A 27309-nucleotide genomic window follows, 5' to 3' on the forward strand; every position below is an offset into this window, starting at 1 on the left:
TTAACTAAACCAACCTTGTAAATACTAAAAAAAATCTGAATTTGATTATTAGGTTTACATGTTCGGTTTTTTTACCGAACTTGAACGTCTAATAGAGATACCTTGCTACCAACATCAACCATTTAAGGGGGATTATCCTAAATTTGTGAACTGAAAACAAAATAAAGTAGAATCAAATACTATAAAAAATAGTTTTCTTTAACCTTTTGTTAATTATACTTTATATTTTTTTAATCAGCGAAGGAATAAAACCTGGCTAAGCTGGGGTATACAGTTCGTCTGAAAGACCACTATAATAAAACTCGATTAAGATCATAAATATTCGTTTCACTTCTAATGTCAATGAGTTGAGCTGGATCTAAAGCTAAATTTCACGGAGTTACTCCTCGGACTCTGTGTGGCGCCCGAAGGCCAGACAATAGGTCCGCTCATGATTAGGGTTTGCTGGTTTCGTCCTGCATTTAACTCATCACACGAGCGGCAACAGCTCGCTATCTGCTATCTATTCATCATGCAAGCACGACTAGGCATGCACGGTTGCACGCCTTCTTTTCCGCTGATATCATGCCCGATAAAGTTCAGGACGAGTCAACAAACCCAAACGTTTCACATAAATCAAACATCTTAATCTTTAAATATTTGGTACGTGACATAAAGTTCATCTAGTGTTATGTTTTAATTTCTATCCCTAGCTCCCGAGGCGGTTCGCTTCTTGGAGCGAGTGCAGAAGGTGGTTCACAGTGACTCGCAGAGCCCGAGGAACCAAGGATTTATATTTAGTAGGATAGGCTTTGCGATTCAAAAGGAGATAGCGGCGCAGTTTGTTGTTCGCTTATCCATTATCCAGATGTAGCTCGCTGTGTTATATAAAACATTAGAACAAAAAAAAAAAATTATTCAATCGGATAGGCCTGTAACGCCTCGAAGCGAACAGGATAACACACACTCATCCAAACCTTCCTCAAACACACACAACAATGGCTTCCATGATAACACCACCATCATCAATCTCATTCCTTTCTTCCTCCATCTTCTCAAACCAAACCCGACCCATTTCACTACTCACCAAAACCCACTTCCCCAAATCCACTATCCGCTCCGAACTCGCCACTCTCCCAGTCCTGTCATTCGACGGCTCCAAGGTCGGAGAAACAACCTTAAACCTCAAATCCGCCAGCCCGGACACCGCCCGTGCTGTCGTCCACCGTGGCATCACCACAGACTTAAACAACAAACGCCGCGGTACCGCCTCGACTCTCACCCGAGCCGAGGTCCGCGGTGGCGGGAAAAAACCTTTCCCGCAGAAAAAATTGGGCCGCGCCCGCCGCGGGTCCCAGCGTACCCCGCTGCGACCCGGGGGAGGGGTCGTGTTCGGCCCAAAACCCCGGGATTGGTCGGTTAAGATTAATAAGAAGGAAAAGAGGCTTGCGATATCGACTGCGTTGGCTAGTGCCGCGGTTAATGGGATAGTGGTGGAGGAGTTTGGGGATAAGTTTGAGAAACCGAAGACGAGGGAGTTTATTGAGGCGTTGAAGAGGTGGGGGATTGACCCGAAGGAGAAATCGATGTTTTTTATGACGGAGGTGGATGATAATGTGGTGTTGTCGAGTAGGAATATCGGGACGTTGAAGATGTTGACTCCGAGGACTTTGAATTTGTTTGATATTTTGAATGCGGATAAGTTGGTGTTCACGAAGGCGGGGTTGGATTACTTGAATGACACGTATGGGTATGAAGATGATCAGGATGATGAATATGAAGATGACGAAGAACAAGAAGCCGAAGGTAAATTGATTAATTGAGGTTCATATTCATATTCATATTCATATTTATATTCGGTTTGAGTTGCATTGTTGGATTTGATTATTAATTGTTTTCGTGTTTTAATATGAAGAAACAGGATCAGAGGCAGAGGCAGAGGAGATTGTGTTGCCACCGAGTGATGCTTGAAAGTTGAACACTTTGTAGTTGCATCAAATAACTATTTGGTAAATGTATTATTTTTTTGTAGCAGATTATTGATATGAGGCATTAAGGTGTTGACGTGTTGTATGTTTACTTGTGTTTATTCTGTTCTGGTAAAGTAAGAAAAGATTGATCATTTTCTGTTCTTTGAATTTGCCTAAGGGTTTTGTTTATATTTATAGTTCTTTCAGTAGTTGGTGTTTGTTTATGTGATTTAGGAAGCTATGAAGTATTAGGTGTATAGAAATTAGTCTGCGCGCGAATATGAGAGCCTTTATGGAGGAGAATGTTTTGCAAGACAACATGATCATGGAAACATGGCGCTTCGTTGGATAGACGACACTGAGACGAATCTTATTGTATCTTGGAGTTTCAGAGGTTGAAAGAATTGCAGGTTATCTGAATTCATCTCTCTTCCTGATCCAGTTCAACTTACATGGTTGAAAGAAACCCATCAAGCAGGTAAGAAGACCGATCGTTTGGCATAGATTTCGATTACTCTTCAGACTGATGGTTGAAACGGGCTAGATTGGGTCGGGTAGAGAAGCATTTTTTGTCCAAAATTTTTCACTGAAAGCGTGGTGCTTTGAAGTGTGTTGACAGCCCGAGTGATCAGTTGCGACAAATAGGGTGTAAACGAGCCTAGTCCGAGCTCGACTTGTTTTGACTTATGAGGGCTCGAGCTCAGCTCATCAGTTTTTATTTCAAGCTCGGGCTCGGCTCCTTTATTATTTATCACTTAATTTATCTTCGTTTTAAATTATTTTTATATATTGAGAAAAACTTTAAATGAATCTAAGCTTGGCTCGAGCTCGTGTAGTACCTTAAATGAGCCAAAGCTCAATTGGGTAATGTAAAATTAATGCATAGAAAGTCTAAAAGATGTAAAACTTAAAAACACCCAAGGCTCATTAACGCTTGACGAGCCTAAACGAGCTTAACATACAAGGCTCGAGCTTGGGCTTGATAACTAAACGAGCTTTGTTTGAGGCTCGAGCTCGGAAAAGCTCAGCTCGTTTAAAGCTTTTTATCGATCCGAGCTCGAGTAGCTCTCGGGCGGCTTAACTCCTCTATTTTGGTTTGGTTATGTGTGCATAAGTAATCGAGTTATTGAACCAAACCAGCATTAGAACCAATCTTAATACTTTTATATAAGTAGGATGGTATATGTTAGAAAAGTATTATTAGAACCTATTTATAAATAAGTTATCAATTTTCACTTGTTTATCTGTAGTTAAAAATACTGTTGTTATTTTCTTTAATCTATGATGTAGTTGAATTTATTATTTGAATATAGCTTCTTCAATCTGCACAGGCCCAAATCCTTGTAGTTTGGTCTTACTCACCTAATTGTATAACATAGCATATTCATTTAGTTACATATTGTAACAATTACAACATCTAGCCTAACGTTGTTAGTTAGATGTCCTTAAAAATTACTTATTGTAACAATTACAACATCTAGCCTAAAAATATCGGGTTGTGAAGAAACACTAAGTGACCCGGTACAGATTATAGATAATCTGGGGGTTAAGTAATGTTTCCCACGGATGAGATCTAGCTGAGAAGGCTGTTCTTCAGGAGACCTGCAAAACAAACACCGTAAGCTCGTCACTGAGAAGGGGGGGGGGGGGTTCCTCCTTGTGACCACCCTCCGGCGTGAGAATCAGACTAGGTTGCTCTGAATATAAGTGTATATTAAGAGATTGCTAGATAACTGGATAGCAGATGGTCTTACCATTCCAAGGTGTTGGAGTATTTATAGCCGAATGTAGGTTTCCTAGAAGGTACAGCCGGCTGAATAGTATTCCTGTTCTACCAACAGTGGACTATGCACAGGCCATACTGGTTGGTGGGTAGGTTACGGCCAACAGTAACAAAGTCGGCTGCACTATTCCACCAACTGTAGACTATGCACGTCCCACCTACTGTGGATTGTACGCAGGCCATGCTGGTTGGTGAATAGGTTACGGCCAACAGTAACACTATTCCACCAACTGTAGGCTGCGCATGCCCCACAGTAAGGGTTGGTGAGTAGGCAGCGGCTAATAGTGACAAACAGTACTAGAGGGTGCTCCTCCTCGCACTGTTGTCGGTGAGCTGTCACCCTGTGATTGGCTCATGGGCTGTTCTGGTCAGATCGTCTGTCCTATCCATACCTTGGTAGGTATAGTACAAAAGATCTTTCAGAATCATACAGACTGGCTCATTTAGGCGGGATTGTTCCCGCCTTGCTCATTCCTTCATGTGACTACTGAAGTATCTAGTGTCTTGTGCGTGTAGCCCTGCTGTCTGCGGGTAGCCTTCCCTGATGGCTTGTATCCGCAACTGCGGGAACAGGCGGGGTACTTTACCATTGGGAGGCTTTCCCTGCGTGTACAGCTTGCGTACTGCGCGTAAGGTTCTCTGAGCATGGTGGGTCCTGCGGGAGCAGATGGCCTTTGCGCAGACGTCCCTGTTCAAGGTTAGTCTTGCGGGACCAACTGGGCTCTGCTGGGACCTACCTCTTCAAGTCCCCCCAGTCCAATGTTCTTCTCATGAATGTTCAATAAAGTGAGGTGAACTTTTGGACTTTAAGCAAGGGGTTTTGAAAAGGTTTTTAGTTTTAAGGTTCTCCGTGGGGATTCTTCCCGCGGATTTCCTAATGTCACTTGCAAAAATTCCCGATTTTTTTGCTTGATCTTTGGGTATGATGCGGGTAGGTATGTAACCTTCTCGCAAGTCAGGAGCGTTGAGTCTCACTTGTGTGGATTCTCCTTGAGGTTTTAGTGGTTTTGAACATAGTGATCAATTATGTTTAAACCACCAATTCCATCCTGGAGCCTCAAACAATGTAGTTCTTGACGTTCCCGCTATGCGGGGATGTTATTTCCGTTTCCACAAGCATTGCCCAAAAGATCCTTCTTGGTTTCAATTCCCTGCGGAGCGCTAGGTATGTGAAGGGTTTTGCCTTAACACTGTACCCGCGCTCGTCTTACAGTTACTTTACTTTCAAGGTACCCCTGGCGTCAATTCCCTGCGGGTGCTAGGTATGTGAAGGGTTTTGCCTTAACACTGTACCCGCACCCGCCTTATAGTTACTTTGTTGCCGGGGTTTTCTTGGCTTCAATTCCCCGCGGGTGCTAGGTATGTGAAGGGTTTTGCCTTAACACTGTACCCGCATCCGTCTTATGGTTACTTGGTTGCCAAGGTAAGGGGTATTTTCCCGCTTACTTTTGAATCTTTTTGAATTTTGAATTTTGAATTTTGAAATTCGAAAGGTTGGTAAGGATAAGAACAGTCCAAACAGAAGAAACGTCGTGCGACGGTTTCTTCTGACTGTGTCAGGACGTGCAGGAAGTTATGGTGACGTGACAGTACATGGTCATTCCAGACGCTTTTTCAGGCGCGTGGGCGCGATTTTTCGGGCGCGTGGCCGCGAAATTACTGGCACGCGTCCTTTTGACAGCTGTTGCCAGGTTGCTTTTTGCCACGCGTCATAGTTTCTTTGCACCTTCAATTTCTCTCTCCTCCGCATTAAATTCACCGCATTAATTGCGATTAGTATATAAAGGGGGTGGAGGATCCTTTCCAATTCATACTTTCACATTTTCTCTTCATCTTTACAGCGATTTCCGGTGAATACTCTAATTAGTCGAGCATTCCCCTGAAATCGTTTTCTTCTTCCTTTTGCAAGATGTCTTCACATGATTTCGAGCCTACGACCGATGATAGGAGTACTGCTGGCGAGTGCCAGTTTGCTCTGCCCGGCGATCAGTACCGGTATGTTGTTAGGAAGTTCATGTTGGAATACCGTATGCCCGAGACACATAATTAGGTTAATGTGGCTAGTTGTGTTTGATCCAAGTCGGGTCATACCCAATAACGAGTTAGACACACACCAATTATGTATTTGTTAAGATAAGATCTATAAGACAAATACAGAACACGACACATTCAGAAAATCGGATTTCTGAATACTTACTTGAAAGTGTTAAATAAATTAATTGGTTAATTTATTTATTCAAATAATTATTATTGGAATGATTATTTAACTATATGTTCTTTTGTAAAATGGTTTATAAAAGATGGGGTGTTTATATATTTTATAAAGTATAAAATAAATAAAAAAAATATATATATATAGAATTTTGGGGCCGGTTTTGGGTGGGCCCCACACCCTAATGTTATGGTCAAGTTTTGTCATGGATTTGGTGGATGTTGAGTATTTCTTACTTGACTTAATACCTAACAACATGATATGATTTGATTGTAAGATATTTATATATCAAGACTTTCAAGAACTTTCAAGTAAGTAACAAAACCACACAACTCTTTCTTTTCTTTCTTCTTGTTTTCGGCCAAGACAAAAAGAAAAGGCTCGGGTCTCGGTTTTTGGTGTTCAAGCTCCCTAACATAGCTCGGTGTGTGTTGGAGGCTCGGGGTATATTCCGTTTGAGGATTTTCCTTTGAAAGTCTAGCATCAACATCATCATCTTCTTCAACCACCAACTACATCTCTTAAAGGTTTAAGAATGTAAGTTTTACAAGCTTTGATAGTTTAGTTTTTCCGTATTACTTGATCCTTGCCTCGGGTTTCTAACATATAGATTATTGGTAATCTTATGACATGAATAAACTAGGTTGTTCATGAACACATATCATATAAACTTGTAATATATATATATATATATACATACATATGGATAGATATGTTTAGTTTGTAAATATCACGCTTCCGCCTTAATTGTGACTAGTTAAATGGTTAACTAAGTATAAATTATCCATAGAAACCCAACAGTTCATGCTCGATCCTCTCGAGCCTGAGTTTCCTGAATCCCACCAGACCGTGTACGATGCCCCCAGAGGCAAGATCGGGGTTTATGCAGCATTCTTTGTCTATGGGAATCTTAGGTTCCCATTGACAAAGTTTGTTTACCGTGTCCTTGAGAGGCACGGTGTTCATTTGACCGAGCTGCACCCTATGGCGGTCGCCAAGATTCGCCACTTCGAGTGGGTGTGCCGGATTCTGGGCATCGAGCCCCATGTGGACCGCCTGATGACCTTCTATACTTGGAGGTGCATCCAGGGGTGGTACACCCTGACAACCCGTATCAAGGGTTTAAAGATTTGTGCGACCGAGCGCAGTCTCCGATCGTGGAAGCGGGAGTTCTTCTACATATCCGCCCGCGCCGTCCCCCTTGCCATGAAGTTTAAAAATGGCCAAGCAATTCCGAGCCTTCACGCCCCCCAACTACCAGGAGGCGAATGGTTCTCGAAGATATCCCTGGTCCAATCTCCGGTTTACCGGTTTGCGGAGTCCGGGATGGTGATGCTGGGGATGAGCCGGGTGTGGAAGGAGGCGTCTCAGGTTCCCATCCTTCTCGAATACGGTTTGAACTCTACTCCTTATGGTATGTTTTGTCTTTCTTGCTGATATGAGTTTGTCTTCTAACTGTTTCTTTTCTTTCAGAGGGGAACAATTTGGAGTCGCTCCTGTACCCGCGGGAAGCTGACGATCCTGTGCGGATGGGTACTCGTGCTCTTGATGAGAACGAGTTGCCCATCCTGGAGCAAACAGCGGATCGGTTTGTGGAGGTTTATCCGCTGGGCCACGAGATCCTGAGCCACCGGCGGCCAGGTAAGGCGTTATTCTCTCCTCCACCCCTCAGTGCTGTACCCGCTGCTGGAATTCCTTACACCCTGTCTTCTTCTGAGGAATCCGCAGATGGTCCTTCGTTAGTGCGGAAGAAGCGGGTTGCCGGCGGGAAAGGGAAGGAGAAGGCGGCCTCCACAGCCGATCCAGTGCTCCTATCTGACACTGAGTCAGATAGTGAAGAGGCGGGGGGGAAGCCCGGTGGTGAGAAGACCACTGTTCCGGAGGCTACGACTGTTACCTCTGGAGAACCAATGACGACGACGGTGACCGGCATCAAGAGACCGGCTCCATCGGGTTCGTCCCCGCCCGTCCGTACGTTCAAGCTGAAGAAACCCTGTAAGTACAACTCTCTTAGCTTTTATCTTCATAGTTTAATCTTCAAGTCTTTTTAACACTTTTCTTCTTTACGCAGGTGTGGATGTTGGCGCATTCCAGGGTGAGGGGCCGAGTACAACCTCTCCGCCAATGACGGTAGGCTTGGTCAGCCTACCTGAGGCGTCGACCCAGGCGCCTGCGCCTGCTTCCGCTGGTTCAGTTGCTCATTCTGAGCCGACTGTTCCAGCCGAGATGACGTCACCGCCGGCTGTGAGTGCAATTTTTACAGCATCCTTCACAGAGCCGGCGGTTACTTTTGCCGCGGATTCTGCGGCAGCGACCGCGGCGGCGACTACGGCGGCTGTTACCATGCCCCCGTCATCGGCAACGACGGCCGGTCCTTCAGGTACGCGTGGGGCTTCTCGCATCTTTCCGCCACCTTCCCATCTGCCTGACCTCTTGGATGGATTTCCATTGGGTTCAGGTGATGGGTTCGGCGGCTATCGGCCTGTAATTGACCCTACAGGTGCGTAGGGTTCCTTTGGCCCTTTTTTACTTATATATTTTATCATCTTTTCCTAACTGCGTTTTGTTTTCTGCAGTTTCGGATTCCAATGAAGTGTATGTTCCTCGATGGAACATACGCCGAGGAACAACCCTTCGTACCCCTGTGGAGTGCGTGGAATGGGCTCGCCACGCTGCTCCTCATGGTGCGTTGGGGGAAGCCATGGCTAGCTACCAGGAGGGTAGGCTAACCAACGAGCTTCGAGTTCTCCAAGCCCGGATGCAGCCGCGCGTCGAGCTGCTTTGTCGTGAAAATGACAAGTTGAAAGCAGCTCGCGCCAAGGAAGTATCCCAAGCGCGGGCTCTTCGGGAGGAGAACCAAAAGCTGTCCGCAGCTGCTGCGGAGAAGGAGAAGGCCTTCAAGGCCCTCGAGGTTGAGGTTCAAGTGCGACTCGAGGCCCACTCCAAGGCTGCCCAAGCTGTTAACGAACAGCTTCGGCTAGCTAAGGAGACTGCGAGGAACGCGACCGAGAGGGCCACCAAGGCTGAAGCCGTTGCTGAGCCTTTACGCGTGGAGAACGAGGAGCTCAAGGCCAAATTAGAGGCTCTCCAACGCGCTCATGATGCCTTGGCGATGGAAGATGCCAAGAAGCTCCAGGAGATCTTGGACCAGAGGGGCGTGCTTGACCATACAGAGCGGAAGCTTAAGGGCGTCGAAGAGGCTGCCGCAAAGGAAGTGCTACTTGCCAACCTTAACAAAAGCGAAGCCGAACGCGCCTGCACCCAAGCTCAAGCCGCCCTTAAAGAAGCTCTGGTTGCCAAGGAATGACTTCTTCGAGAAGCGTTGTCTCAGGTAAGTCTATCTTCATGTCTTCACGCTTTTCTTTGTAGATAGGGTGTTGACACTTGTATATTTTCTTATGCAGGTTGTGCATCGGGTCTTTTCAGAGACGTCTTACGACGATGCAATGAGCGCAGCCCTCAACGCTTCTCACGAGGATGGGGAACGGGTCGGCTTCCTGCTTGGTCTAGGGTTTGTTGAGAAAGGCGTCCCGCCATCCAACTTCCCTTTGTACAATGTAGATACTGAAGCCATATATGACCAAGCAGTAAATCAATACGCCGCCTTCCCGCATCCGGTGGTGGAGAAGGTGAATGAAATTGCTGCTGCTGATGACGGGTTACCTATCCTTAAGGCTTATCTTGAACAGCCACGCTCTACTGACGGCGCTGGTCCAAGTGGAAGTGGCCCTGAAGCCTGATCCTGAAGATCCCTTCCCGCTACTAGGATAGATTTAGTTTGTATAGATTTACTTTCTTGTAGGCGGGTAGTTACCCGGCCATTCTTGTAACGAATATTTATGAAATGTAAATCTTTGCGCGGCTAAGACCGCTTGATTCATTGGATTCCTTGCTTTATAAACGTTATATGACTTACATACTTAAGTTTAAATTAGCAATTTTCCAAGTGTTTAGAATAAGTTAACCTTTGAACGTGGTAGATAGGTGTGAAGTTTTGCTTCCTCTTCCGTGATTGTGCGGGTAGGACCGTCACTTGCACGTAGTAGGATGGCTAAACTTTACCATCTGACCTGCGTGTGGGTTTACCTTATTTGAGGATAAGTTAACCTTTGAACGTGGTAGATAATAGGTGTGAAGTTTTGCTTCCTCTTTCGTGATTGTGCGGGTATGACCGTCACTTGCACTTAGTAGGATGGCTAAACTTTACCCATATCTGACCTGCGTGTAGGTTTTCCTCATTTTTTATTTTTATTTTTTTTATTTTTTATTTTTTTTTAGGATAACCTTTGAACGTGGTAGATGATAGGTTGAAGTTTTGCTTCTTTGTTCGTGATTGTGCGGGTAGGACCGTCACTTGCACTTACAAGGATGGCTAAACTTTACTTACATCATACCTGCGTGTAGGTTTCCCTTAACGTTGTGTTTATGCGGGTTTTGCCGCCTTACACACGTAACGACTTACTTCTCCCCGTTTATGCGGTAAATACCGGCACTAGTGGGAAGTTCATAAGGATAAAGGTAAACACATTATGAAAGGAGAATCATTTCCATTAGAAGTGGCTCTAGGCCTTTTCTTTACAAGTTTTGGAATTGATCTACATATAACATTTGCGTAATTGAGCTCCATTCCATGTTCTTGGGATGGGAGTGCCATCGAGCCTTTCGAGCCGGTATGCGCCCTTTCCCAGGACTTCTTTGATAATGTATGGCCCTTCCCAAACCGGGGCCAGCTTTCCCGGGCGCTCTTGGTTTGAAGCCTCGTTGTTACGCAGTATGTAGTCTCCTATCTCGAAGTTGCAGAGTTTTACCCGCGTGTTGTAGTACTTTTGCATTTGTCGTTTGTAGTTCTCTTCACGCACTGCGGCTAAGTCTCTGCGTTCCTCGGCTAGCATAAGGTCTAACCGTCTTTCCGCATCATTGTCTTCTGGCTGGATCAAGACCCTTGGTGAGGGTAAACCAATTTCGACTGGGACCATGGCTTCAGTGCCATAAGTGAGACTGAACGGGGTTTCTCCCGTACTGGCCTTCTTCAGCGTTCTGTTTGCCCAAAGGACGTGCGGAAGCTCGTCCACCCAGCCGGATCTGTGTTTCAAGAGTCTTTTCTTTATGCCATCGACGATGCTCTTGTTTGCTCTTTCCACCTCACCATTACCTTGCGGGTGTGCCACTGAGGTAAAGGTGTGGGTGATTTGAAGTTCTTTTAGCCACTGTTGTAGCTTCTTGTCAGCAAAGTTGGTGCCGTTATCGCTCACCAAATTCTGTGGAAGTCCAAAACGACAAATAATAAATTCCCAAATAAATTTTTTGATATGTTTTGCGGTTGTTTGGGCTAAAGGTTTTGCTTCTATCCACTTGGTGAAGTAGTCGATGGCTACCACTAGGAACTGAACATTTCCTGCTGCAGTGGGAAATGGGCCTGTCACATCGATGGCCCATTTCTGAAATGGCCATGAAGAAGTGACTGGAACAAGTTCATTCTTCGGGCGGTGCGTGTTGGGTGCGTAAAGCTGGCAAGACCTGCATTTTCTGATGTATGCCAGTGCATCCGTATGCATCCCCGGCCAAAAGTATCCCGCGTTGTTTAGCTTGGCTACAACAGCGCGGGGACCTGCGTGTACCCCACAGATGCCTTCGTGTACTTCCCTTAGGAGGTAATCAGCATCTTGGTTGTCCACGCATCTTAAGAGTGGGCCAAGAAAGTTACGTCTGTAAAGGATGTCATTGATAAGTTGATAATTTAGTGCTTTACAGCGTAGTTTTCTTGCCTGTGTTTTTGACTCTGGTAGTGTTCCTGCTGCAAGGTAATTTATTATCGGTGTCATCCACGTTTCTGTACCGGTTTGGATGACACAAATTTCCTTGTGCGGGACTGATGGTGCTTCGAGGAGTTCAATGCGGATGTCCTTTCCCAAATGGGTGAAGGCTAGTGACGCAAGCTTGCTTAACGCATCCGCAGATTTGTTTTCGCTGCGCTTGACGTGTATGACTTTACAATCATTAAAATCACGCATGAGGGTTTTTGCCTAGGCGAGGTACAGGGCCATTGTGTCGTTCACAGCCGTGTACGTCCCATTTATTTGGTTGGCCACCAGCATGGAATCCACGTGGGCTTCCAAGTTTTTCACTCCCATCTTACGCGCAATTCTCCCACGGATGGCGCCAATGAAGAAACACTAAGTGACCCGGTACAGATTATAGATAATCTGGGGGTTAAGTAATGTTTCCCACGGATGAGATCTAGCTGAGAAGGCTGTTCTTCAGGAGACCTGCAAAACAAACACCGTAAGCTCGTCACTGAGAAGGGGGGGGGGGGTTCCTCCTTGTGACCACCCTCCGGCGTGAGAATCAGACTAGGTTGCTCTGAATATAAGTGTATATTAAGAGATTGCTAGATAACTGGATAGCAGATGGTCTTACCATTCCAAGGTGTTGGAGTATTTATAGCCGAAGGTAGGTTTCCTAGAAGGTACAGCCGGCTGAATAGTATTCCTGTTCTACCAACAGTGGACTATGCACAGGCCATACTGGTTGGTGGGTAGGTTACGGCCAACAGTAACAAAGTCGGCTGCACTATTCCACCAACTGTAGACTATGCACGTCCCACCTACTGTGGATTGTACGCAGGCCATGCTGGTTGGTGAATAGGTTACGGCCAATAGTAACACTATTCCACCAACTGTAGGCTGCGCATGCCCCACAGTAAGGGTTGGTGAGTAGGCAGCGGCTAATAGTGACAAACAGTACTAGAGGGTGCTCCTCCTCGCACTGTTGTCGGTGAGCTGTCACCCTGTGATTGGCTCATGGGCTGTTCTGGTCAGATCGTCTGTCCTATCCATACCTTGGTAGGTATAGTACAAAAGATCTTTCAGAATCATACAGACTGGCTCATTTAGGCGGGATTGTTCCCGCCTTGCTCATTCCTTCATGTGACTACTGAAGTATCTAGTGTCTTGTGCGTGTAGCCCTGCTGTCTGCGGGTAGCCTTCCCTGATGGCTTGTATCCGCAACTGCGGGAACAGGCGGGGTACTTTACCATTGGGAGGCTTTCCCTGCGTGTACAGCTTGCGTACTGCGCGTAAGGTTCTCTGAGCATGGTGGGTCCTGCGGGAGCAGATGGCCTTTGCGCAGACGTCCCTGTTCAAGGTTAGTCTTGCGGGACCAACTGGGCTCTGCTGGGACCTACCTCTTCAGGTTGCTTTCAACCTTGTATGTTGGATGTTCTTAAAAATTAACAATTACAACATCTAGCCTAACACTGTTAGTTTTCTGACTTTATCGTTATAAAAAAAAGGGCATGCGCCCACGATGTGAGGGCAAACTTGTTTAGTACTTCACTTCAACCCCAAGTGTTGGTTTCATCCTTTTGGTCCTTGAGGTCAAACTTCTTGTATCATTTTGTTGAAGCTTCTTGTATCACTTTGGTGAAGATGAAGTGAATTGATGTATTTACATTTGATTAATACCACTATGGTTGTGGTTTATGTTTTTGCTATTCTTAAAACTTAAAAGCCATGATCATCTAATTGAATATGGGTGCTTAAATATTGTTATCTATAGTTTTAAACTAGTGTGTGTTTTTTAGTCCAATTTTGACGAATCAAAATATTCATTTCCGTAGGTTGTAAGGCCTCACAACAAGATATGGGATCTCACTACCCGCAACTTGGAGTATTTCCATTCCACAAAAACATAAAATGCACATGTGTTTATTTCAAGCACCCTATACCAAAATATTATTGGGAAAATTCTCAAAATAAGCGTTTATTAAAACGTTTTTCAGGTTTTAGGTGCCATTTGCAAAAAATTCTCAAAATAGTTGTTATAAACTAGTTGTGACGAGTAGTTTATGATTACACACGAGTAATTTGTCGAACCAGTTAAAACTTGCCACGTGCCCTTAAACTAACCGTAACGAGTATGTTAATTAATCAATTGCTCGTCACGACTAAATAAGTTTTATGCCTCGTAATCAATGCCCACGAGTAATTCATAAGTCATTTAGTCGTGACGACTAGTTTACCTATTTTACGTTCCCCACATGAGTTGTTTATTAGTAGTTAACTCGCCGCAACTAGTTTAACCTTACAATATACTCGTCGCGACTAAAGAACTTATGAATTACTCGTGGGCGTTGATTACGATGCATAAAACTTATTTAGTCGTGATGAGTAAATGGTTAGTAAATCTGCTCGTTACGATTAGTTTAAAGGCATGTGTCAAGTTTTCATTGGTTATACAAACTACTTGTCACGACTAGATTATAATGCATATTTTGAAAATTTTTGTAAATGACACCTAAAACTTAAAAAACGTTTTCATAAACGCTTATTTTAAGAATTTTTTCAATATTATTTGCAAGGGCAGACATTATACTAATAGTCTAGAGTCTAAAAGCTTCAAGCTAATGTAGTAAAGTTAGTAAACTTTTCAACATTATAAGTAGTTATTTGACAAAATGGCAAAACGAATCCTTTATGTTTGCATGTTTTTTCAATTGTCGTCCTTTAACAAACTTAATGACAAAGAACATCTTTTAAGTTTCAATTCCCTATCACGGAGTTAATTTTTTTTGTTAAATCTGGTCATGTGCCTTGCACATGAGGGTAATTTGGTCATTTTTATCTATTTATTAAAAAAAACTTTTAATCTCTTCACCCACCATCTTCACCCTTTTCTGCCACCCACCTCCACACTATCACCGGTATCTGTTACCCACCCCCACCGCCACACCAGACCGCCATCGCATCTCCGCAATCTCCGATTAACCACTGTTTACCACCACCACTCAGGTACCAGCCTCACCTCCACCATGAACCATCGGACTTTGAATAAAAAGCAAGAAAAAGGTTCAAATAGATCATGAGATTCATGATCTAAGATACTGACGATACATCTTTCATGCAACTGATTATCACGTTCATGCTTGTAGAAGAATATGTTCCGGACAAGTTTCATCTTCAATACAAGATTGTTCGTGTATTTTATTTGACCCAAATTAGTGGTATTTAACCTGTGCGCTACGTCGAGAACGCGACAGGAATTTAGTTGACATCAGTTTGATTCACAACGATATCAGTAGATACCGGCACCCGCTGTAGCAACCAAAAGAGAACTAAAAATAAATAATTTCATAATATGATCAAAAGGTATAAAAACATGTTCCGTTCGTTGTTTCTAATTGATTGTTTAACTTTAAAATACTTAATAATTTTTTCTTTATATAAAGTAACCAGGGCCGGCTCAACGGTTTATGAGGCCTAAAGCTAACTAAAATGTTGGGGCCTATTTCAAAAACTATTTTATATAAACTTTCCTCTTTTACCCGAGCTTTAAACTGTGACATTCGTCAATTTCGGGTCTCGTTTGTATTCGTTTATCATGTAAACCGACCCATTTTGTAAACCAAAGCTTATGATATAATCAAAATGATGGATTTTATGTTACAATATTGTTTTACACTTGTTGGGTCTTGAAAACATTCTTTTTGGTCCTTAAAACTCCTTAAAATGACTTAAACCAAACTTTGGGGACTATTATTGTCATTTACCAAAAACTTGTTTGACCATTTCAACCATCACATGCATCTTTACCCTATTTGTATGAACCATACTCTTACCATTATAAAAGCAAGGCTCTATACACCATTTTGGTTGTTCATCTTCTCCAAAATCTCTCTTAAATCCAAATATTCATCTTCAACATTTTGTTATTTTGATTTCTTAAGGTCAACTAACTATAGTGTTTCATTTTAACTTGTTCATCTAATATTACTAACACTTGAATATGGTGGTACAATATATATATAATACACACCCCTTGTTTCCTTTATTTGTTACTTCACCGACTCCGGTTGGTTAAGTTTCGAATGTCATAAGGCAAGGCTTCATGGAGGACTTCGTGTTCTTGATATATATATACACACACATAACTTATTATACATATCACTTATGACTAACTTCTAACCCTTTTAGTTTGTTCATCTTATTTACAAGTTCCATGGTGTGGGTTTGTATAAGACTAACCTCGGTTTAACCGAAACTAGTCCAAACAGGAAACCGAACTTTTGTTTACTAGTTTTGTTAAAATAATTGTTTAAACATGTTTATTGCTATATTTGAGTTTCAAAAATAATTTTTACAAGTTCTTTGATATTAAGCATATGGAATCTATCTATGAACTTGTTGGGAGATGGAAACCGAACTAAACCGAAACTTTTGCTTAAAAGACTTGTAGTTAACTTTTTAATTGTAAAATTTAAGCTTTCTTCATTTATAAACCAATATACAAGTTCTATGATATTTGGGCATGTAGAAACCATCTATGAACTATTTGTGAGATGGAGACCGAACCAAACCGAACTATACCAACTTTTACTCGCTTAAGACACAAGTGTGTTTTTAGCTATCAAGACTTGTATATTTCTTTAAAAGTAGTTTACAAACTGATTTTAATTATTTTCTTAAGTACTTGGTATTGTTGGATCCAACTAGATCTCATCACATAGTTTGGACCGACAAAACCGAACACTCCCTTAACGTGCGTTGTTAGTTCTAAACAATAGATCTACATACTTGGTTAAGTGTTAGTGTGACACTCGTCAATTTCATGTTAACTCCGTTAATCCAAACTCCGTCAATTCAAACTTAAGATCACTTGATCTATAACGCACATCTCATTGCATTTAAACTAGGGTTTAAATGACGCTTGACAATCACTACATATGTAGTCTTTCGGGATTACACCGAAACGCAAACGAGTTGACGCAAACCATTGGTGAATAAACGAAAAACATCCAAACAATAATTATTTGATAATTATGTGGTAGGCTTATGTGATATTTGATAATATTGTATAGAACATTAACTCAAGATGCAAACAAGTTACTTTATGCTAGAAAAGTAATAATTAAAAGTTGAGGGGCCTTTATGTAACATATTATTATTTAATAATAACAAAACCCTAACCTCCCTCCCTCTCCCTCTCATACGATCGGCCTCCCTCTCCCTTCCCCTTTGGCTGCCGTAAACATACACACACATACATACAATCTTTTCAAGCTTTTGGTTGAAGAATTAAGGTGCTAGGAAGGTATTAACAACTACTCTATGCATTCTTTGTGTTTAATTTTGATATTGAATGGGTTAATCAAAAACCTAGACTCTTGAAAGTGATGATTAAGATGAGTTAGGGTTTGATTATATGCTTGATGATGATTTGCTAATGAAATTGATAACTAGTTGTGTTATTGTTGTTGTTAATCATTGTTCTTTGATTTTAAACTTTCAAGAAAAACCCTAACTATGTGTGTAATGTGAGATTGATATGCATGGTTGGTAAATATTGTGTCTAGAGTGTCATATGCATGAATTATGGTTCATAGATTGTTGTTATGTTGAGTTTTGATGAAAACTGGTACTGGACAGATTGTAAGTTATGTTTAGACAACTGTAACTGAATGTTAATGTGGTAATTGGTCGAGGTTGTTAACACTACAGTGTACTAGGTTGAGTTTAGTTTTTATAAAGTCCAAGTTTGTAATTTTTGGACGGGTAAAAGTTAACTTTTATTATTTTACAAAATTGAAGTGCAAGTCTGAATTGTGAGACCTGTTGTTAGGCTGTTTTGTAATTATCATATCTCATAAACTACAAGACCAAATGGGTTGGTTCCACTTCTGGAAGTTAACATGTTGAGTTAAGAACCTAACCCAATTGGTCTTCAATTAATTGGATTTTTCATTTAACGGGAATAACAAATAACATTCTGTTGCGCATGATTTTGACTCCTGTGAGTTTACTGTAATGTTTTGATCATTGTGAGAAAACTATGTGGAATAAAAATACAATAAAAATAGTTCTGGAAACCTAACTCATGTGTTCTTTTGTGACGATTTTTGGTGAATTAATTGATATGTTATGATCTGTTGAATAGAGTAATCTTTCAAGTAGAAATCTGTCTTGACAGAACTAGCTGCTGAACTATATGAAAATACATGAAACGTGCTTGTTGTTAAATAATTGCTACGTTTTTGACCAAATTGCCCTTGTGGGGATAATTGCTAGTAATGTACAATATTAATACTTGACACGTAAGTAGCTGTTCACACATGTAACGTATCACCAATGTGTTTGTTGAGTCACACACAATTCACAAACGAAACACGAAACGTATCTCATGCATAGGTATTATGTGCCGAGTCTAGAGACTCAATAATAGTTCTAACACTTAGAAAATCTCATTCTTGTTTTAGAACGCTAGTGAGGATTTTCTGTGACGCGCATCTCTTGGTTGACTTGTTTTTGAATTCTTCCCAAACAGTGAGTTTCACGTTCCCCTTTTACTCTTTTAAACGCTTTTACTTGGGGGAGAATACATACTCCAAAACGCTTTAGATTTTGTTATTTATTATATATCACTTGTAAAGGCTAAGTGGCAAACGAACCAACTAAAGTCCTTCATAACATCGAACCGTTTAATATTGGATAATAGCGAGTCATTGTTGAGTAGTACTACTGGGTTTGACAAACCCCACCCAACGCTAAACTCGACTGGAGGTCGAGTGGGTGTAATCTTGGCTAACACATTACCATGGTCGTGGTTGACATGGTGGCAAGGCAATTGATAAACAGTCAGCTTCGGTGTCGAACACTTAGTAATACTTGTTGTATAGGCTAGCTACCTATCGATATATAATTGACTTAACATTATCTGGTAACGCAAAACGCAAACGCAAAACGCAAACGCAAATGCTTTATTTATATAAACATGTGAACTCACCAACCCCGTGTTGACACTTTTAGTATGTTATTCTCAGGTAGCTGAGGCGGGCGCGCGGTATAGGATCATGCATTACCTTGAACTCTATCGTTTTTGCAAACTTGTTTTTAAACTGTTATCATTTGGGTTTTAAGTCGTCCTGCGTGACGCAACACTTGGTTTATGATTTTACGCTTCCGCACTTATTTAAACTTAAAAGTTTTCGTGGTTTGAAAACTTTATTTATGTTGTTTGATTATAACTAATGATTCCGATCCTGTTAGTTCACACCCTCTGACGGTAAAACTCCGTTAGTGGATTTTGAGGGTGTGACAGTTAGTATATTTTAATGAGTTATCTCATAACAATTAATATGTTGGAAAGTTGACTTTGGGTTTGACCATTTGTCAAGACCCGAATCGACAACCCGAACACTCGTTAAAAACCCGTTTTAATATCTTTGTCCCAAAGGAACTTGCATGTTAGCATTTTTCCCACCTTATTACTTAACATTGGTTAAATAAATATTAAGGTTAGATACTTTAACCCGGTTTCGAGCAAACTTACATTTTTAAAGGATTGTTATTATAAATTCTTAAATAGTTATATTTTAAACCTTGAACTTTAATTGTTTACTTTTTGCAACAATTATTTTATTTAAAGATCTTCAAGACAACCATTCTAAATCCAAGATTTTATTGTCATTTAGGCCTTGCTCGTTAAACTTTATCCATCCGGTTATTCATCTTTTACCGATCAAGTTTTATACTAGAACGTGAGTAACTTCATACCCCGTTTTCTATCTTTTGTTTTGGGGTGACATTTCATACTTATTCAAATCAAATGCTTTATACTTGAGTCTTAAACCAAAAACGTTGTTATATACTTTACTTGAATAATTGCTCGATTTAGTGTTCTATGCTTATATGCCTATGTGTTTATCGCTTTCGGTTGGTGGAATCTATAAATCCTAGACTACTTGGCATCCCCTTGTAGCAAGGTGTCGTTAACGAATGCAATTAACGATATTCTATTAAATCCTATACTACTTGGCAATCCCTTGTAGCTAGGTGGCGCTAACGTAATTCTATTAGCGATTGTCAATTTATCCAAGTTTATAGCTATTATTTTTGGTTTTGTATACTAGTTTTGTGGCTTTTCATACTATATATCTATTGTTCAAACTTATGAATTGCTCACCAACCTTTGTTTTGACAAATTTATTTTATGAAATGTTACAAGTTTGCATCTAGGTTGATTATGGAGTTCGGTGAAGAAAATGACACAAATACCGTTAGGATATTAGTAAAAATGAACAATATTTGATTTGCTATATTTTGTTGTATTTGACTTATGAATATTTGGTTATGTGACATTTTCGATGTTGTGAAATGAAATGAGTTTGTTAAATATTGTCGCTTTAAATAATGTCATGCGCTTATGGGCAATCGTTACACCTCGGCATGTTCCGCCGCCTTTGATCGGAGTGTGACACTTCAACCACATACACCTCATTCCCCTCCCTACACCATCAGACTACTACACCTGCCAACCATGGCACACCACACCACCAAACAATCAAAATAACACCGTCGATAAGATATGCCATAACTTTTAATGTCTTTTTCTATGTGACCATCCTTCCTTGTGATAAGATATGCCATATGACTTATGGCATGTCAAGTTTTAGGATAAAGTAAAATAATAATCATAATCATGATATTAAATATATTAGCTTTTATAGTTTTATACTTTAATAAATATATATTTTCCAATGGTTCAAAAAATTGTAGGAAAAAAAAAACGCCCCCGTCTTACAAAACCACTGCTAATGCTATTAAACGTAATGCTTTCATTGCCTTAAATGATATTTTAGTTAATACAACGATTTAATTCATTTGATCTGAGTGGAAATTTCATTATAATTATATATTTTCTTTACCAAATCATTATCCATCCGATTAAACAAATCCACGTCGTTCTGGTGGGTCCCGGTCTCCGGTCAAACTCTCTATCTACCAACTACTCACCGGCGCACACTTACACTTGCACACTCTCCTACTATAAATAGTACCTTTAAATCATTTCATTCCGGTCAACTTTGAAACCGTCGCCAGTTTCATTTTCCGATCACGTGACAATGGGAGACACGGGGAAAAGTGTATACAAGAACGCAAACGAGCCGATCGAAGCTCGAGTGAAAGATCTTATTAGTCGTATGAGTCTGAAAGAGAAGTTGGGTCAAATGACTCAGATCGAACGAGCTGTTGCTTCTCCTGACGTCATTAGAGATCTATGTATAGGTACTGTACTGAAAACGAGTGTCTGTTCATTCGGTTCGGTACATGTACCGGTATTATTGATAATAACAATAAAACCGAATGGTGCCCATAGAAAAAACATGAATACCCGTGGTTTTATTGGTACCGATATTATTGAAAATACTGAAAGTACCAATACCGAGAACATGAATAAAAAAAATACTAGTAGTCTAGTACAGGTACCGATACCGATACCGATTGTCTTTAATTAGTACCGTTACCAATGAAAATACCAAAACCAATGGTACCGATACAGAAAACATGAAAAAACATCTATATTGATTGTGTTTGATCCGTAGTGAAAACATGGAAAAACGAATACCGGTACATGAACCAATTGTGTTTGATTGATACCGTTATTGAAAATACCGAAACCGAAAACATGAATAAAAAACCAATACCGAATGGTGCCAACACTAAAAACTTAAAAAACCAATACCGGTTCCGGTACAATTGAAAATACCGAACAGTATCACTAAGGAAAATATGAAACACGGATACAGGTATCGGTACCGATTGTGTTCGATCGAATACATGTGTGCATATTTAATATCTAGTTGTTAGTTTCAGTGAATTGATTTCAATTTGTTTGCAGGAAGTGTATTGAGTGGTGGCGGAAGCAAGCCGTTTGACAAAGCGACGTCGTCGGATTGGGCGGACATGATCGACGGACTTCAAGCCGGCGCGCTGGAATCGCGGCTTGGTATTCCGATATTCTACGGCAGTGATGCTGTTCATGGCAATAATAATGTTTATGGTGCTACTGTTTTCCCTCACAATGTTGGCCTTGGAGCTACCAGGTTACAATTGCTATTTATACTTACAATGCCTTGTTCATGTTCATCCGTTGAGCATTTATCAGATAAACGGACAGTTCACAAACAGCTAACCAAACGTCATTTGTTTTTCGTGTTCATTCATTAAGGAAATGAACGTATTTGTGATTGGTTCACGGACACAAATGAAGAACACAAATGAACACAAACAATGTTTTATTTGCTTTGGTTAACCAAGAATGGTCAGGATCAAGTTTTCGGTCCAACTACCAAGTTTGTGTTAGTGTTTTATCTAACATTCATATTCATATGATAACTTTAAATAAAAATTAATCACATAACAATCATATAAATTGTTTTATAGATTAATTTTGCTTAAGTTTGTATGATAAGATTAGAAATTAGAAAAGTAATTAAAAACATTTAATGAACAAACATATGCAGATTCACAAAAAGACATTAACTAACATAAACGAACACATTATCGAACGTTCACGAACACAATTGAAGTTATTGAACAGAATTTCTTGTTCATGTTCGTTCATTTTCTAAACGAACGAGCATAAACCAACTTCCCACTGAACCTTAAACGAAAGTATGTCGAATGTTCAGTTCATTTACAGCCCTAAATTTTAGCAGCTTAGTAACTTCGGGTTATGTAATTCGATTCAATGTATTGCAGAGATCCAGATCTGGTGGAGAGGATAGGTGCTGCAACTGCACTTGAAACTAGGGCTAGTGGCGTTCAATATGCGTTTGCTCCTTGTGTTGCTGTAAGTTCTTTGTGTTGCATTAAACCCAAAAAACCAAGCCAAAACAAAAAACCATGGTTTGGTTTTATGTTTTTTGTAAGAGCGGAACCAAATTTATAGATTTTAATTTTAAAAGTTTAATGCATACGTAACTCAAATATTTTAGCCCAACTGTATAATAATCAATCAGTTATTAATTAGGAGTGTGCATGGAACCGAAAAAACCAAACCAATATTACCAAACCAAAATAAAAACTGACGGTCTGTTCCATGATTTATGTGAAAACCGAACCGAACGATGCACATCCCGATATTAATTAACAAAATGATTTAGGCCTAAATTCATTATTTTGGAGTTTTTTTTTTCGGCCCAGAATTTTGAAGCTCAAATAACAAAACCGAAAAAACCAAAACTGAATTGAAACAAAAATAAAACCAAAAAACCATAACCATACGGTTTTCAAATACTAGAAACCGAAGTTTTGTTTTTTTGGTACAGTTTTAGCCCAAAATCGACCCAAACCGAACCGTTCAAACCCCTACAATCATCTAAACAATATATTTCTGTCTGTTCTTTCAACAACACTTATTTGGTGATTAATCTCTCCGTTTTCACAAAATCGTGCAAGATAACAAAGATCTGTGTTGGTATCTGCAATTATTATCCATTAATGAACAAATTTGATATATGTTGAGACTTCTATTTCTTAGTTATGATACCTTCATTTGTAACAGTCATAATCATACAAATAAAATATACCATAACTTTACTGTTTAATGTTGGCAGGTATGCAGAGATCCTAGATGGGGAAGATGTTATGAAAGCTACAGTGAAGATACACAATTAGTTAGAAAGATGACATCATTAGTAACCGGCTTACAGGGAAAACCACCCGTTAACCACCAAAATGGATATCCATATGTAGCTGGAAGGTAAACAAAACATTACATTATGCAATAATTAAACTTTAGTATCATAACGAGTTAAAGACATTTTAATGATTATTTGATTCTAGGAACAATGTTATGGCATGTGCTAAACATTATGTTGGCGATGGAGGTACCGACAAAGGGACAAACGAAGGGAATACTATAGTCCCGTTTGATGAGTTGGAAAACATTCACATGTTACCTTATTTAGATTGCATTGCGAAGGGCGTTTGTACAGTTATGGTATCTTATTCTAGCTGGAATGGAACCAAAATGCATTCTCATGGTTATCTTATAACCGATATTCTTAAAGAAAAGTTGGGTTTTAAGGTTAGTGCCATATATTAATATGTCATTTATGTTCTTTTTAGACCTGGCAAAATCGGCGAGTTGGGTCAGAACAGGCCGGACCTGATCCAGCCATTTTACCAGTCTAGTTATGTTACTTCTAATTGGGCAAACAAGTAAAATAATGAAAGGATTAGATTAAAAAGAAGTGGGTCGTACAGAGTGAATTTTTTGCATAACATCGTCTAAATCATTTATTCAAAAATCATAACATAAAACTATTACTGAAATAATAAAGTCTGGTAACTGCGATTAACAAAATAATTACTAACAAAAAATGGATTTTTTGGATAGTGTTTTGGGTCAATTGACCCGTACCAAAGAATCACCCTTTTTGACAATTTGACCCGTTACCTGACTCACCTAGGATTGTAAACGAACTGAACGAACATGAACGGAGCATGTTCGTGTTCGTTCATTTACCTTTAACCGAACAAATGGTTGAACACGAATAACTAGATGAGCGGGGTTTTGTTGTTCATTCGATAACGTGGTCGTGTTCGTTTATGTTCCTTCGTAAACAGTATAAACAAGCTGGCCATGAATGTAAACAAATGATCATTACTGAGCTAAAACTAATTAAAAGTAAATGTGAACAACATCCTGAGCCTTAAAAGCAGACTAAATTGTAATGGACCTATTTTTTTTCTTTATGAATATACTAATGAGCATAAACGATCGAACTTAAACAATCGCAAAGTGACGAGTATAAACGAATGCAAACAACGAACATAAAGATTATAAATAAAGGAACATTAACGAACATAAATGAATGGACAAGACAAGTGAATATGTTCGTTCGTTTAATTAAATGAACAAAAACTTGTGTTCATGTTCTTTCACTTTTTAAATAAGCGAACATATACGAATTTCCCATCGAATGGTTCACTAAACTTTTGGTTCGTTTACAGGGTATTGTGATTACAGATTGGGAAGCACTTGATCGGTTCCATGATCCTTTTGGTTCAAACTACAGAAGTGCAGTTTTATCTGCAATTAATGCTGGGATAGACATGGTAGAGTAAATTATAGTTCTATACCCCCTCAAAATAAGAATATCTATACTTTACACCCCTCTAGCTTTATATATTTGAAACTTGCAGGTTATGGTTCCGTTCAGATATCAATTGTTTTTGGAGGATTTAGAATACTTGGTAGAATCGGGAGAGGTATCAATGGCAAGAATTGATGATGCGGTTGAACGAATATTAAGAGTTAAATTTGCTGCTGGTCTTTTTGAATATCCAATGACGGATAGATCTTTGCTTGATATTGTTGGCAGTAAGTTACACTTGCAGATTAGTAATCTAGCATGTTTAATTCTATATTTACTTTTTTGTTTTAATAAATATGATCAAATCATTGTTGCAGCCGCACAGAGAATTAGCTCGTGAAGCGGTTCGAAAGTCGCTGGTTCTGTTGAAAAATGGGAAGGATCCAAACAAACCATTTTTACCGTTGAATAGGAATGTTAAAAAGGTTCTTGTTGCTGGTAAACATGCATATGATCTTGGTTACCAGTGTGGTGGTTGGACAGCCACGTGGGAAGGTACCAGTGGAAGAATCACGATTGGTAAGTCAATAGTGGTACCTTTAATATAATAAGACTGGGAAACCGGTCGGGTCTGGTTGTGTAGCAGGTCATAAGGGTTCAAGTCAAACAGGGTCAAAACATGTTTTTGGCCAAATTGGGTTTGGTTAAAATGGGCTGTTTAAAAATGACATCAATTTGGTTTGGACAAAATGGGTCAAGTGGGACTTTTAGAAAAGAAAAGGCATAAATATGGGTTCACGGATAGTGTTTTGGTTGCTACTGGTGAGGATGGCGGCCGTGGTGTCGGTATTTGACTAACTGAGAATTTTATTTGACCAAAATGGACCCGCTGTATGATTTTAGAAGGACCCAAATGAACCCATATGCAAGTTTTTTTTAATTAAATCAACTAATTATGTGTAAATTTACGCGATCACAACTCATCAAAATATCTTTTCATATGTGAAAACTAAAAAAACAATGTTATAGGAACAACGATTCTCGATGCTGTAAAAGAAGCGATCGGTGACAATACAGAAGTAGTATACGAAGAAAACCCAACACTTAAAACCCTTTCCGAACATGAGTTCTCATATGCAATCGTAGCCGTTGGTGAAGCTCCATATGTTGAATCTGGCGGTGATAATTCAGAGCTAATAATTCCCTTTAATGGAAACGGGTTACTGAAACTCGTGGCACAAGAAATCCCGACTCTTGCGATTTTGATATCGGGCAGGCCATTGGTTTTGGAGCCATCGGTTTTAGAGACATTGGATGCATTAGTTGCTGCATGGTTGCCAGGAACAGAAGGAAATGGGATAACAGATGTTATTTTTGGAGATCATGAGTTTCATGGACGGCTTCCTGTTTCGTGGTTTAAATCCGTTGATCAGTTGCCTATGGATTCCAGTAAAAACTCGTATGATCCTTTGTTTCCTCTCGGGTTCGGTTTAAAATCTAAAGTTTGAACATGAGGTTGTTGATAATGAGGTTGTTTGCTCTTTTTCTTTTGTAAACAGTTGAACAGTCTCGTCTAATAAACACTTTTAATGTCGTGTCTTTAATGGGCTAACGTTTATAGAACGGTCTATAAACATGTAGTGGAGACAATATGTGACGCCAAGGGGGTGCCACGTCATCTTTTGCCCCTTGAACACCATTACACAAGCGCTAAAGAGTAGCATCAAAGACCCATCCACCAAAGCTTTGACGGTGTGTGGATAACTCAAAACCAATTAATTAAACATTTTATTTATATTTTTAAAGGTTGGGTTAGCCTCACTGCCTACCTACGCGATAGTGATGTGACATTTTAACAATGGCGTGTAGTTAAAATCACTATAGTCTACACATAACCTTATGGGTTAATAATATTAAAGAGTTTAACTATTCTCTCTTTTTATAAAGTTATTTAAGACAATTGTAAAAGACAAATAATAAGCTCTTTAGTTGTTTTGTTGGGAACCCTAAGTCTTGTGTGATATTGATGGTAGCAAGACAATTGGCAAAACTTTCTCCAAAAGATGCTTAATTATATTTGGATTTCTTCATTGTTTCATTGACCAACTCAATGGAGGATAGCAAGCTTCAATGGTACCACTCTTCAATGATTTGTCTTCCCTAGTCCTAAAAGCAATCAATAATTCATTTGTAGAAAGTGCAAATTCAATTTATAAAATAAGTCTAAAATATAAAGTGAAAAGGCATGTACAAATGTGTCCACATCATATTTGAAAGTTTTCTTTCTATAACTTTTTTCTATTTATTAGCATGGTTAAACTATATATAAAGACTAAAAAAACAAATATGCGTATGCACTTATTTTAGTTTTTCAGTCTATTATTTTTTTTCAAATAATGACTTATCAAACAATTACCGTACCGACAATGATTATTACAACTCGGTTGTTGCTAGTTATGTTATCTAATATTTGTCACTAAACCAGAAT

General features: G+C 39.9%; 3 protein-coding genes across 4 annotated transcripts in view; 2 read left to right on the forward strand and 1 right to left on the reverse strand.

Moving 5' to 3' along the window:
- Positions 1–27309, reverse strand: part of LOC143574563 (protein DAMAGED DNA-BINDING 2-like) — a 114507-nt gene that overhangs the window by 40134 nt on the left and 47064 nt on the right. The window lies entirely within an intron of this gene.
- Positions 976–2083, forward strand: LOC143574576 (large ribosomal subunit protein uL4c-like). 2 transcript variants are annotated; one of them, XM_077059165.1, is made up of 2 exons: positions 976–1785; positions 1901–2083. In XM_077059165.1, exons 1-2 carry the CDS (start codon positions 978–980, stop codon positions 1948–1950), a joined length of 858 nt encoding a protein of 285 aa, XP_076915280.1. In that variant the 5' UTR covers positions 976–977; the 3' UTR covers positions 1951–2083. The 2 variants fall into 2 exon arrangements, with proteins under 2 accessions (XP_076915280.1, XP_076915279.1); XM_077059164.1 differs by having other exon boundaries at positions 1895–2080.
- Positions 20796–26421, forward strand: LOC143574556 (uncharacterized). The gene is made up of 9 exons (XM_077059147.1): positions 20796–21003; positions 21617–21821; positions 22480–22570; positions 23337–23482; positions 23566–23809; positions 24739–24843; positions 24931–25121; positions 25207–25400; positions 25851–26421. The coding sequence occupies exons 1-9, from the start codon at positions 20841–20843 to the stop codon at positions 26327–26329; spliced, it is 1818 nt and encodes a 605-aa protein (XP_076915262.1). The 5' UTR covers positions 20796–20840; the 3' UTR covers positions 26330–26421.

Source organism: Bidens hawaiensis, unplaced genomic scaffold, assembly GCF_021521415.1.
Source record: "Bidens hawaiensis isolate Kalapana, Puna unplaced genomic scaffold, B.hawaiensis_p1.1 tig00027057_1, whole genome shotgun sequence".
Taxonomy (NCBI): Eukaryota; Viridiplantae; Streptophyta; class Magnoliopsida; order Asterales; family Asteraceae; genus Bidens; species Bidens hawaiensis.

What these genes read in the sequence shown, in the direction of transcription:
- LOC143574576 (XM_077059164.1), top strand. Translation starts at nt 978, where the DNA reads ATGGCTTCCATGATAACACCACCATCATCAATCTCATTCCTTTCTTCC. An exon ending in CGAAGAACAAGAAGCCGAAG is followed by an intron (nt 1,786 to 1,894) that starts GTAAATTGATTA and finishes TTTAATATGAAG; the next exon opens with AAACAGGATCAGAGGCAGAG.
- LOC143574556 (XM_077059147.1), top strand. Translation starts at nt 20,841, where the DNA reads ATGGGAGACACGGGGAAAAGTGTATACAAGAACGCAAACGAGCCGATC. An exon ending in CATTAGAGATCTATGTATAG is followed by an intron (nt 21,004 to 21,616) that starts GTACTGTACTGA and finishes ATTTGTTTGCAG; the next exon opens with GAAGTGTATTGAGTGGTGGC. An exon ending in TATCCATATGTAGCTGGAAG is followed by an intron (nt 23,483 to 23,565) that starts GTAAACAAAACA and finishes ATTTGATTCTAG; the next exon opens with GAACAATGTTATGGCATGTG.